Source organism: Haplochromis burtoni, unplaced genomic scaffold (genome assembly GCF_018398535.1).
Source record: "Haplochromis burtoni strain Fernald_Lab_line unplaced genomic scaffold, NCSU_Asbu1 Contig_56, whole genome shotgun sequence".
In the NCBI taxonomy this organism is placed as follows: domain Eukaryota; kingdom Metazoa; phylum Chordata; class Actinopteri; order Cichliformes; family Cichlidae; genus Haplochromis; species Haplochromis burtoni.
This window is the reverse complement of record NW_024582417.1, coordinates 892,218-910,177: the sequence shown is the minus strand read 5'-3', so window position 1 is coordinate 910,177 and position 17,960 is coordinate 892,218. Positions and strand designations below refer to the sequence as shown.

The following is a 17,960-nucleotide window of genomic DNA, read 5'->3' as shown; positions in this document are numbered from 1 at the left end:
TGGTATGAGGTGTTTGTGCTGATTTGCTGTGTTTAGTTTTGCTAAGCACAGTGAAGTGCAAACCTATATGTCCACTTTGGAATGATGTCCTCTGTCAAAGGACACAGAGCCTCTGTCATTCCAGAGGCCCTGTGGTTTAATGCTCCAAACTATCAAAACCTCTGCTTTTACAGAGGAGCTCACACTTGATCATGATCAGTTAATGAAGTGCATCCGATTAGCAGCAGCTGGCTGCTACTTATCTTCATAATCAGTCTGAAAACAGTAAGGGAGTACTTAGTTTTTCACATACTCCCTTTGGATTGACATTTTAGCTTAATTTTGTTAAAAATGAAATAATAACACTGTGCAGTGTGGACACACTCAGTATGTCCACACTTTTTACATACTTGTAGAACTTTGTAAGGACCAGATGATCATTTAAATGTCCTGATACACCTTAGAACTGAAAGAGGGTGTGCTTTCATTTTCACATAGCTGAGGTTAAAATGTGAAATCCTTGTTAAATCCAAATGATAAAGGACACGTCAAGGGTTACTGAGTCAAATGGCTATTACGTGTATGCGTTATCTTAAAGAGCTGACTGGATTATCACATGCACGAAGACACAACAGAATGTGGCGTGAAAACATGAAAACAACATGTGTTTGTTGTGTAAAGTTCATTATATAAAATTTATTTTCAATGACAATATCAATGCAAATATAGCACTACAGTGATTTCCAAGGTACACCGTATCTTACCATATCAATATAGTATGGCACTCATATAATGGCCACTGTTTTTAGAAGACACACAAAACCAACAGCTTCTGTAAACTATTCTGGAAATGATACCGAGGGTTCCATATCAGTCCGTGAAAAGGAATCATAGTAAGGTGATTACTTGGTATCAGCAATCAAAATTGGGCACAATAGTAAGAATCATTGGAGCATTTCAGTGTAAGGAATCTCTGCATGCATTGCACTTGCCCATTTCCGTCAACCTGGCCTGTGTTTGCTTGAAAATGGACTCTGATCCTCAAACGCGAGCAGGTGGAGCTAAAAACAAAAAAGGCCAAGTAGTGACTCTCAAACACTTAGATAGGTCTTCTTTTCACTGGGTGTACTGTACTGTACAGTTTGGTGCTTACTATCATTAAAAACGACAACAACCAAGAGACATTCAAGCGCCTTAATACTATTACAGACGGGCTCACTCTTTAAGGTACGAACTTCATTTCACGTGGCTTTCAGAAAGGAAAAACAAAAGAAAGAAAGAAAACCAAAATAATAAATAAAAATAAACCCAAAACAAATATCTCACAATAAGCACTATATTAATAATGTTTCTCATGGTAACACTGTATAGTTGAGTGAACAACACCAGTAGTTCAAGATAGCAGCAAGTATTCAAAAATGTCAAGACAACGGGCTGTGGAAATCTGTACACAAATAAAAATGGATGTAGAAAAAGGGCATAAATAAATCAATAACACAGCTTAAAGGGAGTCTTGCATAAATTGAAATAAACAACTGTTGGGCTGTGCCTTTCTTTAGAGGGCTTACTGTTTATTAGTAGAACTATAAGTAATGCATGGACTGGCTGCAGCAGATAAAGTACTTAATTCTTTTAGAAAAAACAAGTGAACAAAGTTATGTTTATACAATATATGCTACATAATATGTATTGATTACAAGTATGAAAATGGAAATAATTGCTACATTTTCAATAGAGTTGTACATATCTATTTACAGTACATTAGGGTTTAACTTGTCCTAAGCGTATACAATGTTTTGTGCAGATTGTTCCAGCATTCTGTTTGAGGTGATCAATACTCACAGTCTTATCAGTTGCACCATATTGCACAGTCTGTGTTGATGGGTGTTGAGTGCCTGTTTTTCGGTGTGGTGGAACAATCACTAATGTGCAACTGTGGATAAGCATGAGCGATGAAAAATTTTTTTGTACCATTGATCTGTATCTATATTTGGCTGGACTGCACAGCATGTGCCATCTGTCACCTATTTATTTATTAATTTTTTCCTAATGAGGACCCCCCCCCCCACTCCCCCCAAACAACATATTCAGCTTTTTATACAACCACACGTTATCATAGTGAAGATTTGCTGTATGTAAAAGTTTGCCATGATCATCTCTACACTAATTTTTTTATTTTAGTTGGGATTTTTTTGTTTGTTTTTGTTGTTGTTTTTTTTACAATACTGTATGTCTATCGTGACATGCAGAGAATGACACAGTAAATATGACTTCTTCAAGTCTTAGATATGTATTGTAGGCTAGTTGACACAAGTTTTAATTATGTTGCTCCAGCGTCGGGAGGATATTGCTATAAAATTGCAGAAACGTTGAGAAAGTAAATAGATTTACATTACAAATATGCAAACAGATACAGTAGGTAGCTTTTACTCCTCGGTGATGATTATTTGCATCCACAATGACAATCTATTGATACCAAGACATCTCATATACATTCACAATTTCAAGAAACACTTCAGCAACTTATCTATGAGTCTTGCCTTTTCTCATCCACAGAGTAGTTTTTAAGCGTGTTGGACACCTGCTTGTTGGCGAAAATACACAATTTATGTATCAAGTAGTCAGGAAGAAATTTGGCAACACCGACTTCAGAAAACAACCCGCTAATTATTAGTTAGTTGGCGTCTTCCTTTTGTAGCAATAATACTGGTGTTTTGTGGCAAAAAACATTGGCAATTAGAACACATTTACATAGTGTACTACATAATACAGAGCAGATACAAATCCAATTTGTAAGAAATTCATGTAGTTTGATTGTAATACTTCTTATTCTTCACCTCTTAATCAGCATTTTTTTTTGTTTGTTTTTTCCCCAGATGGGTTCAGAGTCTCCAGTACCCTTCATCAGTTACTGTTCACAGATCAGTTTATCGCACGATAAAAATGCTATCAAGGGTTTTCTTCTTGGTCCATAGTCTCCCATTCCCTGGTGGTAATTACATCACCAAAGCCATTTAAAGAATTTTCTAGTTTCTATATCCATTTTTACTCTCATTCATAATTCTGCCATCTTCAGCTCATCTCTTCTAGTGCTGTACTCGCTGGCCTGACTTCCACGTCAGATAGCCGTGTCCCACACAACGGCCTGTGGCCTCTGGCAGGGAGGTGTGCCAGTTTTACGAGGTTCAGGTGTCCGTCTCCAGCTAGGGAGGATGGGCATGCTGTCCTGCTTGCACAAGCTTTTGTCAGGACGCCTGTGTGCCTTGATTTCTTTGCACAGGCAGCGCTTACGCTCGATGACTTCCAGCAACTTGCCGTCTCTCTGGGTCTGCGATGTGGATGGGGTGGTGACCCCACTGACAACAGGTTGTCCCTGTGCCAACTGGGCGAGCTGTTGGAACTGCAGCTGCAGGTGGTGCTGTTGCTGAAGCTGCTGAAGCTGCTGCTTTAACTGCAGCTGCTGCTGGTGTAGCTGAAGCTGCTGCTGCTGCTGCCGTGACACACCGGGACCACTGGGACTGCTGGGACTGCAGGGTACTTGAGGCTGGGCCAAACTATGCAGCTGAATGCAAAAGGGTTAAAAGTCAAGTTAGTGCTTTCATCTAGTCATTTATCACATGATAATATTTTCATTTATAAACCTACATGATTACTGCAGTGGTGTTACCAGTAACAGCTGGTCCTCACACATGTAGGAAAAAAAGAACTGCAGTTCCTGCAGACAGCCACCAGGATGCAGTCCTGCTGCATCTATTACAGTTTGAGGGAGGGTCAACCAGACACATGCAGACAGTCTCTGCAGCACACTCAAACTGCGTCAGCACTTGCTATGGAGCCAGAAACCGGGTGAAATGTGCTGCTAGAAGACTGCAGTTCACCTCTCAAAACAGAGTACAGCATGTTCTCTAACCCGCAAAGGCCTCTGATTTACTGATTGAGTACTAACCTACGTCATATTCCTTTCTCTTTTTTTTTTTTTTGAGGCAGGCCAGAACCTTATTCTGCTCAGTGGGCATATCTACCAGCTAAAAATAGATCTGCAGGAGCTGTGTCTCTAGCAGTAGGGGAAGTAATAATGAGAACAATATTAATGTTCACTCTCAAATCTACCTGGGATGACGGTAAAAGAAACTGTAGTTTTAAGGCTTGGTGAATATAATACAGTGCATTCACCTGATTCAAGGCTTCTCGTGCTGGTAGACTGCTCTGTCTCTGAACGTCTCCTCCACCCACCTGTCTCACTCCAGCAGCAGAGGAGGAGCGACCCAGCCGCCCCACTTCTGTAAGGAAACAAACATTACATTGTGTGCCTGGTAATGGGAGCAGATGGATAGAACTTCATTTCAGCACACAGAGCTATGTTATGTGGCTAGACTTTTGATCTGCGACACAAACTCATTGCTCATTATTTAAGGTACTAAACAGTTACTGTCTACTTACCAAAAATTAATTATTTTGGTGTTTATTCCTGATTCAGCAATTATTGTCTTTTCGAATGGTAACAAAATAAGATAAAAACAGGAGTATTTGTTCGTACATTCCAAGACAAAGTTACCGCAAAATGTCATAGAAAGGATGCAGTCGAATCCAGAAATGTGACAGGTCACAATTGTTAATATCCTTTTAATAAGGGGCTTACCTATTATATAAATTACAATATATTAAATGTTTAGACCTTATAACTAAATTCAATTAAAATATAAGCTTTTTTTTAAAAAAACAAAACAACCCAGGGTGCCTCCCTACCTCCATTGCGACAGGCAGGAAAGGTCTGGCAGGGAAGAGGCAGCCCTACCCTGGGCAGAGCTCTGAATCCTAGGCTGCTGTCAACACCGGCCAGTGACTCACTGTGTCCAAGAGCCCTGCTTGTGGACCCACTGAAGTGGACTGGGATGCCTGAATGGCCTCCCCGAGACCCTATTCCAAGCTCTTCCTTGTCCGTCCTTAACAGGGCATCAGCACTACCGTTCCATGCCCGGCCTTCATCCTCTGAAAGAGGGAAGGGAAAAGAATACAGGATTAATAGAACCTTATTTTTAATGGCATTTGCACTTTGTAATAAAAAAGCAACCTCTGACTTACTCTCTGTCTCTCTGCTGCCGTGACTGAAGGACAATTTCCTCTGCATAGGCCAGTAAGACCCGTCATCGGCGGATAAACTGGCACTGCTGTCCCAAGGCATGAAGCCAACTTTAGACTGAAGGGATGCAGACCCTCCATTGCTCTTGAACGCACCTTCACCAATACCAGTAAGACTCGAGGGCTGCTGCAGAGATGGTGTCTGAGAGCTGCCTCTCAAGCTCTCATAAGCCGGGGGCCTCCTGAAGCCACCGGAGGGGTAGGTCCATAGCAAGGGGCTGTCCGAGGAGGGCGGCTTGTACGCTGGAAGGCCGTGAGGCGTGTGAGAACGGAGGTGTGGGCGAGAGTGAGGACGCTGGGATGAGGATAATGGCGTGGGGGTTGAGCTGGTGCTGCTTTGAGGCGTTTGGCTGCTCGTGCTGGTAGTGATGTCCAACTGTAAAGAGTGTGGACCTCCATCCCTATCACGATCCCTTTCTCTGTCTCTGTCTCTTTCTCTGTCCTTTTCCTTATCCTTATCTCTATCCCTGTCTCTATCTCTGTCCTTGTCTCTCTCTCTTTCCTTGTCCCTGTCTCCTCTACCCCTATCCCTTTCTCTGTCTCGGTCCCTGTCTCTGTCCTTTTCCCTGTCCTTATCCTTCTCACCTTTGTCAGACTTCAGGAGGAAGCTAACTGACTTGCCCTCCTTGCCTGTACTTGAGGTTTGTGTCTGGACTGTGGCCTGGTTAGAAGCCTGGGAGCTGCTCTTGGTCGGCACAGGAGAATCTCCTCTTTCTGGCTTCCGATAGTGATGGTAGTGTGAGGGGCGATGGTGAGGGTGATGATGGTGATGGGAAAAGGGGGAGGTGGATTTAGAGGAAGGAGGCAGGGGCGTGGAATGACTCCTGGCTCTCAGTCCAGGAGCTGGGCCTAACTGGGCGTCTCTGCTGTGCTTGTCCTGCTGCGCTGCACTGCCTCCTGATGATTCCTTGGAGCCCGACAGGGATACAGGAATATTAGAAGAGGCCGAGGAAGAGGTGCTCGCTTGTGTTGTTGCGCTTGATGTCTGAGTTCCCATTTTAGTGGAAGCAGATGACTTGTTCTGCACCCCGACCCCACTGGAGGCTGCTGCAGGCTGAGGGAAGGCGAGCAGCGGGGGCCGGTGCTGTAGAAGATTGGGGAAAGGCGCTGGGATCTTTGTGTTTGATTCTTGCTCCGATTTATTCCCTTGCAGCAGATAGGGTGTAGGAGCTCGTGGCGTGTGGGGGCTGGCAGAGAGGACCTGGGGCACTGGGGTGGAGGATGCAGAGGCAGGCAGAGGAGATGAATGGGAGATTGATACAGTAGCTTTAGGTTTGGAATAGGAAGGGGAAGAAGAAGATGGGCGTGGCAGCGAAGAGGAGCTGCTGGCAGAAGAAGGTGTCACATGAAAGTGTTTAGAGGTTTTCAGTTTCTCGTGTTTGGGAGGGAGGTGTCTGTGGGACTCCCTGTCCTCCTGCATTGGGTATTTCATCTCCTCATAGATTGCCTCACTCTGGTCTGAGTCAGAGTCTGGTGTTGTGGCCACAGGGGTTACAGGGTGGGGTGTGGCCGTCTGACTGTCTCTGGTGAACACTTGGCCCACCATTTCTATATAGACTGGCTCATCATCCCCATCTCCTGTCTGAATCTGAGAGTCTGATGCCTGAAAGGGCATTGATGTGGCAGAAGGAGGCACACGTGAAGGAAGAGGATCAAAGGAAAGCTGGGTGCTGGGACTTCTCTTGGGCTTTAAAGGAGGCACCTTCTTTGTTCCAATCTCTCCAGAGTCAGACTTCTTCATGGCTGCAGGGAACAAAAAAAAGAAAGCAATTTCAAAAGAACACATAATTTTCTCTGTAAAATATGCACCTGAAAACACATTTCCTACCATTCTTTTTCTCTGAGTGTTTTGCCTGGGAGTGAGTGGGTGGAGGCGGAGGTGGTGTCTCAGGAGGAGGTCCTCTGCTGTCAGCAGACGAGGAGCTCAGGCGAGTACTGGGGTGGCGTTTGGGTTTGGCTGGAGGGCAGCGGCCGCCGTGTTGAGATTGGGTGTCTGAGTAATCTCCATTCTCTAGACTTGTATCTCCGGCTCCGACAGCGTGGCAGGACTGCGAGCGCGGCGCCATGGCAGAGGCACAGGAGTGAGGGGACAGGTCCTGGGAGGCAGGCATGGTCATGAAACCCATTCGGAAGTGCCGTCGGAAAGAAGCCAGGTCTCTGACTTTGCCAACAGTAGCTGAGGGGTCATTTTGCGTGGAGCTGGAATCAAGGAACCGGGTCAAGAAAGTGTTAATGGAGGAAAAATACTGTAGCATGAAGAAATCATAGAGAGGTGTAAAACAGTCATGTAGTACTCCTTATACTGACCTCCCCTTTTCCTCACTCTCTCTTTGGTCTACAGACATCGTCTTTGCAATAAAGAAATGCCTGCAGGGCATCTGCTGCTGAGAAAAACACCCTGGAGGCTCCTTTACCTTTCTGCATTCACATCTGTATTCCTCAATGTGTGCTTACCCTTCAGACACATTCAATTAGAAACCAATTGCCTTGTCATAAGCAAGGTACTCGTGTGCACTCTGCTACTGGAATTCCCTTAATTTTTTTTTCACTCATCTCTCTCTTTTTTTTAAATATGTTTATATATTCAACCTACATCTGTTTTCTGCTCTCAGGATCACTAGAAGCATTTCATCTGTTACCATGGGAACAGTTGTGATTTTCTGGTGTTTGATACTTGCTCTTTGAAATCATCAATGACACAAGCTACTGCAGCAAAAAAATGAAACTGACAAAGAAAACAAAATCTGACAGAATACAGCAGCATTTCACTAAAGTGGGCAGTAGCTGGAATAGTATTTTTTTCTTTGGGGTAACTTACATATTTGCAGGGCATGTAAAAAAAAAACAAACACACACACAATATGTCTCTTATACAGTTAGCACAACAGGATTCAAGTATTTTTCAGCAGTCTGTGATCGAGGCTGAAGAGCATATCTTCACACAAAACACTAGTTACATTGTAAAAAGCAAAGCTGTCTCAGTCATCTTCTTCTTCTGAGAAACACGAGATAAGTCTTTGGCCAACTGAGATCGAAGTAAATTTATTTGCTTTAGTCAATAACATCATGAGCAAAACCACAGCACTGACACTAGGAAAAAACATTCACAGGTGTGATAGAATTTTGTGTGTCTAATGTCACAGAAGAAAAACACACACACAAAAAAACAAGGAGCATATTTAGAAGGTTATATTCATATTTGGTCTAAATGTCTGATGTTGCACCTCTCATTCCTCCATATTTTGCTATGTAAAATGTAAATAGGCAAAAGCTTTCTTGACATTTCTTCAAGTAGTCTACGAGAATAGTTCTCCAGGCTTCTCGTAGGACATTCAAAGCTCTTTTTGGATGTTGGCTGCCCTTTGTTTTGATCCCACCAATTGTTCCCACACTGCTTCAATAGTGTAGAGGTCCAGCTCTGTGAAGGATAATCCAAGACTGATTGTGTGTCACTGTGTGTTTTTTTCTTTCAGATGTGCTTTTATTGCACTGGCAATTTATTATTACTCTCATACCGAAAAATGAAGCTCCTCGTAATCAGATGCTTTCCAGAACGCATTGTATGGTGAATCTCAATCTGCAACAACATGGATCTTTTGACTGCATCTCCAGCACCACTGGCAGCTCCAAACCAAGACAGTGCTTCCACTATGTTTTACAAATGACTGTAGACTCTCCTGACCAACTCTGTACATTTTAAAAATAATATGAACCAAAAATGACTAAATATGAATGCATATCCAATATGCAATATTTCAGTCACACAATTTCAGTCGTGTGTCCAATATCTCAGCCTTTTCTACTTGTTTCCTGTTTCCTTTCCTTAAAAATTGCTTCTTGACAGCCACCATTCCACGGAGACCACTCCAGATTGTTTCAGTGAACAGTTTCAGTGAACAGTAGATGGATCCACTGAAGGGCCAGATGTACTGTATCTCTCAGGTGCTGTGTCAGGTCTTTGCTGGATTTGTTCTATTTTTTAGAGACATGACTTTCAAATACTGAGTGCCATAGAAGATTTTCAGGTCTGCCACTCTTCTTTTGTCATCCACTTGTCTAGTTTCCTCAAAAACATACCATGTTTTTTACCACACCATGCCAAGATGCGCCAGGCTTTCAGTGATTAACTCTTCGGGAAACAACTTGTGGTGCAAAAAATGCTATTTTAAGCCTAAATGTGTTATATTTGACATTTTTCACACATTCAGCTAAAGAAATGGGAACAAGCTATGTGTTTCTGCAACAGGCTGGTAGTAACAAAGTGCCTAAAGACCCAATTTAAAATAGGTTCATTCCACAGTTGTATGTCATGTGCAGACAAATCTTTGGTTTATGTCTTAGGCTAAGTAGCTTTTTATACTTGAATGATCCGCAGGTCCATGTTAAAGGACTTAACACAGACCTTAAAAAAGACAAATGGAAACATCCCTCTGGTACAAGGAATGGACAGAAAAACAGAGGGAGAAAATGTCCAAAACACAACTTTGGAAGACCGTGAGAAAGTCAGGAGAACTATTGGTCAAGACCACTTAAAGAAATAACAAAATGACAAGAAATTCTGGCTCCTTGGAAGCAAAACATAAAGAACTGTGTGTGTGGGAGGGGGATGCACTTGAGACTTTTGCACAGTACTGTAAATTATTCAGCCTAGTAGTTAATTGTGACATATAACTATGGGCCTTGCAGCGCTTTCTTTTCAGTTCAGTTGCAATACCCGTGAAGCACAGGAGACAAATGGGGCTTTCGATTTGCATTCAACATTTCAAGCAGCAGAAAATGCAATGAGGCTGCTCGTAGAGAAAAGAGAGGGTTCTGTTTTCCTTCTTCATGTGTGAGGCAGTGTGTGTTTATATAAGTGTGTTAGAGGAACAGAGTGCATTGTACATGTATCTTTATCTCCTTGAATGCCTGCGGAGACATGCTAGTGACTCTTCACAATCGACACAGATACAACAGGGCCAAATTAAGCCCAGAACAGAGGCTGAGCTGCTCTTTTTGACTGAAGTCTGTGTGTTTTTTCTTATTTCCATCTAAAGGAAGGAGCTTCCAACAGTTTCAAAATGAGACCAGACTCAGCGGTTCACAAAGTATCAGGACTCCCACTTCTATATTTGCTTTACCTTCCTTGCTGCTTCGCATTAAGCTCATAATCTGCGGGGGCTAAATGAGATCGATACCACCTTCATATCTGCATTTTAGAAATGAAGCTACAGCCAGCAGCTGGTTAGCTTATCTTACTATAAAGAGGGAGAAACTCTTAGCCCGGCTCTGTCTAAAGGTTACAAAATCTGCCTTTCATCACTTCTAAACCTCACTAAATGAAAATCTGTACTGGAGAATGAGATGAAGCTTGCCATTTCAGGACAATGAGCTCTTGTTAATTAAAGGCACAATATGATTCCTGTGCAAATGGGATTTTTTTTTTATCATGAATACAAGACTAACAGAAATATTGGTCAAAACAATTTCCATAAACAATCTTTATGCTGTAATAACATCCTCTGTCTTGCTTTTTCTTAATGGTATGATTGCCAGCAGATAAATTTAATGTCTTGATCGCAGCAAGCACTAGAAAGAAGAAGAAGGTGATGTCATCTGCTTCTGCTTTGAACCACACCTTTGGTAGAACAGACTCTTGAATACTACCTCCATCTCCCTCTCAGAATGCAAGATATTCCCAAAAGCTTCGATAACTGTGGCGATAAAGCGTTCGCTGGAGAAATCCAGTTCATATCATCCTACCCCTGTAGCAGCATATAGTCCTGTTTCTAATTCACCTTTCACTTGGAGGCAAGGTTTAAGAGCGGGTTATGTTTAAACACCTAAATCAGACCTGAAAGAACGTTATTTTTGAGAACATCAAATCTGATTCGAAGGCAAATCAGAGCAGTCAAGTCGTCTGTCGTTAAAGTCAGGGGTTAATGCTGAACTCTAAGCGTGTGTCTGTCCTCATTCTGTTGGACCTCAGTGACATATCTGACACAGTATGCGACACTTTAATTGATTGCCTTAAGTTATGGGTTGTCACCAGCGTGGTTTCAAAGTGATCCGATTCTTCTTCTGTCACCAGAAGAAAATGATACAAAAAGTGAAAGTGCCTTATGGTTTAACCAAAGCAATCAAAGGCAGTCGTTGTGTATTGATTCTCTTAATGATATTATTACAGGGCTGTTTACTAGCATGTGAGAGTTTTAAATGCCCCTAAAGGAACTAAAGGATAAAACATGCCTTCCTTCCGTGACATTAAATAACCACATAGTGAATAATGTCTTTGAATTTTCCACAAGATGACAACAGCTGTCTCTGTCTGTGCGTGTCACTGTAGACAGTCACCTCTTCTTTTATGTTTTTTAAGTTTTTCTACTATCATGAGGCCGTGCTGACAGACACAACAAAGTGGGGGGTTTTTTGAGAGAAATGAATGAGTTGTCTATTCAGAGCAACCTTTAAATATCTTTAACCGACAACTGTCGACCTGTTCAGTGTACCCCACCTCTCGTCCTATGAGTTGCCAGGCTTTCCCTCTACCAGACCACTAACACTTCCAAATCAGCACAAGAATTTATTAAAACTATTTACAGTTGTCACGACTGGGAATTGTTCATGCCTTGTGCCATAAGGAACTGTCTCTATTTTTAAAACTCATATTAAAATTCACCTATTTACCATTTGCATCTCCACAGCCGCCTGCGCTTCGTGTGATTTGTCTACTGGGAGCCTCGGGATGTTAAACTGTCTGTCAGTGCACAGCTTCCTTTATCCCTCCACTCTTTCCGTCTCCTTCACTCTCCAGCCAGGTCTGCAGTTGCTGTCCTCCCTTAAGTCCGTTCGGTTTTCACCCCTTTTGTCCCTGTGCAGTTTTATCCCTGACCCTGTCCTGTTCGTAATTATCACCGGTCATGTCCCGCTTCCACCTCTACTCCTCTGGCCCCACTCGGCTCTGCTTTCATCACTCATCGTGTCCCGTTGTCCTACTTGCTGCCCTACACCTTCACTGGCTTGACGCTGCCATGGCGTTGATCTCTGCTGCCAACACGAGGGCCTCCAATTACCGCCGTGAGTCATAAAGCAATGGATGGCACATCTAAACAAACTTGAATTGTTGTCTTTGATGCTCTCCTTCTCCTCTCGAGCACAAATAGCCCGAACCCCATGCTGAATTCGGTTAGTTATAGGTGACTCACATTTGAACATCACATCCTTCCTTCTGCCCCCAAACCACATGCTCAGATACACAAGATCACTCACTCACAGGCTTTTCAGCACAATGCTGTCACGTGAGTGTGATGACGTTAGGTCTGTTTTGACCCTTTTGAAGAGTGCTTGAATTAATTTGCTTGTTTGGGGGTTTGATTCTCTTCTTTCTTCCTGTATCTAAATACAAATCTGATCTTAATTCTGATAGTCCTGCAAAAATAAACAAATTATACTGGGCTGAAAAATCACAGAATTATGTGGGACTTTAAATATCGTTGACATCGCACTTCTGTGCTGTGATTTACTATGATTGCTTTTCTGCTGGAAGATTGTTTTTAAAAAAAAGAAAGAGTCTGGAGGTGATGCATCAGCAGCTAACTGTGTTCTACTGGTGCACAAGTTATAGCCTTGAACACACACTGCACAGTGTTTAGCAGCAAGTCCTCAATGCTACAGTGAAATCAAGCAGCTGCAGAAGAAGTATTCAGTAACCTCATAGTGTGAAAATAAAAGATCTACCTATCCTGCACGTCTCAATCATGAAACCAACACAAAAGTGCCTTAACGCTTACCCGCCATAAAGACAACATTTATGTCTGATTCATTTTGTTCTGTAAGCAGGCCTGAAATATGACAGAATCCTCTCCGTTCAGAAAAGAGCTTTAAGGTTTATTCCTAGCAGGATAAAGAGTTAAACTTGTATTCTTTCTTATAGTCAGCAGGCGTTCAGTGCTCTGTTTACAAAAGGAACTGTGACTGGGTTAAAGTCTATGGGAAGCAACACTATTTTGCGACGCTTTCAGCACTTTGCTTGTGAATTTGTGGTCTCAATAGTTGATTTGAAACCATATTTTAAATCAAACATTCAAAGAAAACATAGCCTACTCTATTCTATCTGTCAATTTTGTAACTCGTTTTTTTAATTCAGCGTAAAAAAAAGAGAAAAAAAAGAAAAAGTTCCAGTCAGTAACCAGCATTACTGGTTTCTCTGTCAGATTAGCCAAAATGCTCTACCTGGGGCTTCAGATTTAATTGGTGACATCACGGTGAATGTGTCCATCTTTAACATTACGTCCATGTGCAGAATTATGTACTTAAGAAAAATCACTCATTTAAATTTATGAATTTTTTCTAAAATCTTTTTTCTTTATTCCTTGTTTACTCTTTTGCTTCTGAAAAGCTGCAGGCCTGCAGAATTTGAAGGGGGCGTGTGCGTGAAATGTACATTAGTCAACCTATAAATCCTCACACTTGCTTCTTAAAAAAACAGTGAAAGAGTGAATGGCCCAGATTTATGTAACATGTTACTGCCAAAAACCATTTGATTTCGTATCCATGTACTATAACACTGTAGTGTATGCATTCAGAAATTACGCAATAACTCAGTTTTCTCATTTCTATCTGTGCTTTTGGCCCGTTTTTGCCTTGTGCAATTCAGCTCTACTAATTTATCTCATCTAAAGACCGTATTAACTTCATCATGACCTGCCGCTATGCAAATCTATGAGATTCACTTCCAGGTGAACCCTTCTGACTTCACGAACAGTGGCTGGAATTAAGATTTTGAAAATTAAACTCGTTCACACTGGATAAGAGGCTTATATTTCCACTGAACTGAACCCTATTGTAATCCACTCACCTCTTTTTACTTCCCTCTTGGTCTCTCTGCCTCCAGTCCAACCGGCTCTTACGATACAGCAGGTTCATGTCGCTGTGGGATCGCTCCTCCTCGCAGCCTATCACAGCGCAGTGTAGCCGCTTGCTTCGCCTCTCTATGTCACGCAGGAAATGCTCGACTGCCACATCCTGGGCAGAGCCAGAGCTCATGGTATAGAAGAGGACTCAGGGGATGGCGATGTATGTCACAGGCAGCCCTCCTTTAGACAAGAGAAAACAGGAGCTCATTAATCATTTAAAAAAAACCCCCCAAAAAAACAAGTTTAATAACTTTCCAGCCTGCATGCAGATGACAAGATTGACAGTGATTACTTTGTTCATGCGGCAACATAAATAATCAACTCCAAATTACTGGCAAAAGTTGTAAGGGAGTCATTGCTTATCACGCTCACTGTGTCATAGTGAACAATCCTTCCCATTACTCTACCTGGCAGCCGTCATAGCGAAGACACGGTGATGCATGATGATGATGATGATGGAGGTTGCAGCTTTGTTTACCCCTGCCTCTAGTGTATCACATGAAAACTATTTATACTTTCATTATCCAGTTATGAATATTTGAGTAAGCATGGTAAATCAGCTGCAGAGCATCTTTGGCTGCAGGCCCTGGGATGGCCTATCTAAGCCTGTCTACTAGCCAGAAAGTAATGCGGTTTGTCATATGTAGTGCATGCACAGCTTCCTACTCACGCTCCCTCCATGTGAAGTCAGGCTTGTTGTGGGGCAGATATCTGGGAGTCCAACAGTGTTTTCATGTTGGAGAACGTGAGTGTGCAGCGCAATTGGCTAAGAAAAGAGCAGATGTCAGCTGATGCACGATGCTAGTGTTTTTCCACCATAAATAGAAATTCAATGTGTTTTGATGGTGGACACTCAAGTGGTATCGTCGGTGCCCCTGGCATCAGCATGAGTTAAACAGCTTTGCTGGGGAACTAAATTGAATCAGCCACTTTACATGACATGCATTATTAAGCTAAGCTTGTTTGCAGTGTAGCTGGTGAGTAATTTTAATGGTCCGCATTATCAGATATTCTCACAAAGCAGAAAACGGGGGGAAACAAGCAATATGAATCAAATGTGGTGGAACACATGCGAATCCAGTTTAATGAGACCCGATTTACAATTAAGGTCCTATGATGCTTCATACAGCATGAAAATACATCAAAAGTATATATTGACACTTTCCAGCTGTGCTGTTGTTTTCCTAATTCTGTAGATATTTTTGATAACTTAAGCAGTTTACCATCGTCTGCACACCATTTTCACTGCCAGTGCAGTAGCTCGGCTATGTCTTACTATAAAGAGAAAAAGCACACAGTGAGAGCAGCAGGCGCTGTCACCTGGGCCAGGTGGCATGTTGATCTGTGTACCTGTGTGTGATTCTTTTGTCACAGCCCAGTGTGTCATCCAGTGTGTCAGCGTGGCTACTGCTATTCTTGTACCCCACAGCTCTGACCACAACCTCGACCGCTGCTGCCGTGTTTGCTGACTCAATGTTAATTAGGTTAGGGAGCTGTGACTGTAGGTTGGGCTTTTGTTAAATGGAGCTTTGATTTTGGTTTCTAGGATCTGGCAGCTGAGTAGGCAGCCCCACAATTGTCACATTACACCCTGTGGGTTGGTGTACAATTAGCCAAGCTAAAAGAACCGAGAGTCCAGCATCTTATATATCTACAGGCAGGTTTGTGTCATCAGACCAGGCTGCAAAATATTGTTTTTACAAGCATGCAATACGCTCATATAGGGTGCCTGTTATTAATCCCCAGAGTCACTTTCTAACCCAAATAAACTGAGAGCGTTTAGGAAGTTGTTTCAGGAGCATCTGTAGGGTCAGGAGTCGCTTGAATTCCTCATTAAAACCAGGAGGCAGATGGAGCCATGATTCACGTAACTCAATCTGCATGCAACACTGCAAACTACTCATTCATGCACATAAGCAAACATCACACACACATACTCACACACACACACATATTCAAGGCCCCCATAACACCCTTCAAACACCCTCTGTGTGTATAGCAGTAACTGAAAAAGCTCCGCCAATATGACTACTATAGAGAAACGGGAATTTATCGAGGCACATCATAATCACCTATGTAAAATATGACAGTGTAAAACATTTACAGTGTGATTTATGAGCGTAACAAAAGTTATGAGTGAAACATTATGCAGTCAGGGGATTCACTCTGGGTGTACATTTTGTGGTATCTCATGTCGAAAACCTTTCCTTCTATAGCTGCTACTGGATTCACAGCACTGGAAGGCTTTGTGCTGCAGCCCTCTGCCCTCCAGTCTCCACCTCAGCAAGCGGTCCAGCAGTGTTGTTTTACCTCGCTGTGAGTGAGACAGCAGGACTGCAGAGTGGACAGACACATCATCACACTGGCGTGGCTTCGATAAAAGTGAAAAATTTCTACAAAACATGTATGTTTGCGTTTGCAGAGGCTGGATAGTTAACATGTTGCTAACACGTTGTAGCAAATAAATCTGTGACAATAGGTAAGGAAATCAGGGAAGGGGGGGGGGGATCAGGATTTTCTCAACACCATATTTTTGGCTCACTTTATCAGATATTTAGGAAACAGTGCGCTATACATATCCTTCACTTTGTTTGGTTTCTCCTGAATACCAAAGCCATTCCAGCCCACATCTGTATGGTATCTCAGCACCTGAGCTGGACTTCACAGCCTGAGAAACAAACAGAGGAGAGGAGGAGAAGAAGAGAGAGGCGGTGAGGAAGCAGTGCATGAGGATGGAGCAAAACGTTTAGTGGAAGAATGAGCAGCCCGAAACACACACAGCTAGGAGAGGAGGAGAGACAGAGGCAGCGGGAAATGGAGAGAGAGAGAGGAGGGGGCACGGTGAAAAATGGGGGAAGCCAACAAAATAGAGAATCACTGATATAGCAACACGGGGAAGAAGACGAATATGATTAGGCGGGAAACGTACTGCCCAGACAGACTGACGGAGGGGAAGATAGAGACAGGGACAGGGAGCATGGGAGCAGAGGGAATGTGCAAATGGAGGCAAGTGGAAGGGAGAGAGGATAGAAAAAAAAAAACAGTGAAAGGCAGCCAGACGACAAGAATGGGGGAGGGAGGTGAAATCAAGCCTCTCACACTAGTCGCTGTGTGTGGTCTCCTAGCAACACTGTCAGCATCTCTTCCTTAGCCGCTGAATATTCACAAAGCAGGACGTCAGCCTCATCATACAGGATGATCCCAGGGTTAAACTTCACTGCAGCTTCATTTGTACCCGACTCTCTCAGGATCAATAAATATCACGTTTCTTAAATAGCACAGTATGTATCTTAGTAGTATCTGTACTGAGCTACACAGGGGCTAATATTAATCCAGGCAAATACACTCAAATGATAACGCTTAGTATTTTAAATCCTATCAAGCCAGATTTGAACCATTTTCTTTTTCAATGAGACAAAGATTAATAAAAAATACTTAAGGTGAGAATATACATACCAGCTGATATACTAAATACTGTAAAGAATTAAACACCAAAGTAGGAGGGATGTGAAATCCCACCTCCTTCTTCTCAAATAGCCATCACAAATGTTTTTACAGTTAAACGCCAACTTTCACATTGGCTGGATACACATTATTGGGTGAAACAGCTCATTACTTCTTTCAGCCCAAACCATATCAGCTGTTTTTATGCCTATGATTTGCTTCAGTCTGAAATACTTAACTCCAGGCACAGAAATCTATTCAGTTTCTTATTATGCAGGAAATCTAAATCTGATAGAGTCAAGGCTCATTTAATGTCAAATGTAAATGATGACTTGTGTTGAGCACTTTCCTTAACAAGGTAACATCTGGTGAAGAGATGCTTTTTAACAATCGAATGATTGTTAAAAGCATATGTTTACTCATTTATAGTTAACATATTATAGCATGATACGAGAGCTTCCGCATAGCACTAGGGCACTAAATACATTATTAGGGGGGGGGGGG

General features: G+C 42.5%; 1 protein-coding gene across 4 annotated transcripts in view; it reads right to left on the bottom strand.

Annotated features, from left to right (window-relative positions):
* Positions 1 to 646: 646 nt before the first annotated feature.
* LOC102290993 (neuronal tyrosine-phosphorylated phosphoinositide-3-kinase adapter 1) overlaps positions 647 to 17,960 on the bottom strand; it is a 29,858-nt gene continuing 12,544 nt past the window's right edge. For 2 of the 4 annotated variants that reach the window (XM_014333515.2, XM_005922112.3), the window contains exons 2-7: positions 13,955 to 14,192; positions 6,947 to 7,317; positions 5,062 to 6,861; positions 4,726 to 4,968; positions 4,153 to 4,259; positions 647 to 3,541 (exon numbers count right to left, since the gene is read on the bottom strand). In XM_014333515.2, the coding sequence (XP_014189001.1) occupies positions 3,098 to 3,541; positions 4,153 to 4,259; positions 4,726 to 4,968; positions 5,062 to 6,861; positions 6,947 to 7,317; positions 13,955 to 14,142 (3,153 nt within the window). In that variant the 5' untranslated portion in view covers positions 14,143 to 14,192 and the 3' untranslated portion in view covers positions 647 to 3,097. Of the gene's footprint in view, positions 3,542 to 4,152; positions 4,260 to 4,725; positions 4,969 to 5,061; positions 6,862 to 6,946; positions 7,318 to 13,954; positions 14,193 to 14,682; positions 16,503 to 16,554; positions 16,681 to 17,960 lie in introns of those variants that run through there. The other 2 variants (XM_014333518.2, XM_014333517.2) reach the window with 2 other exon arrangements.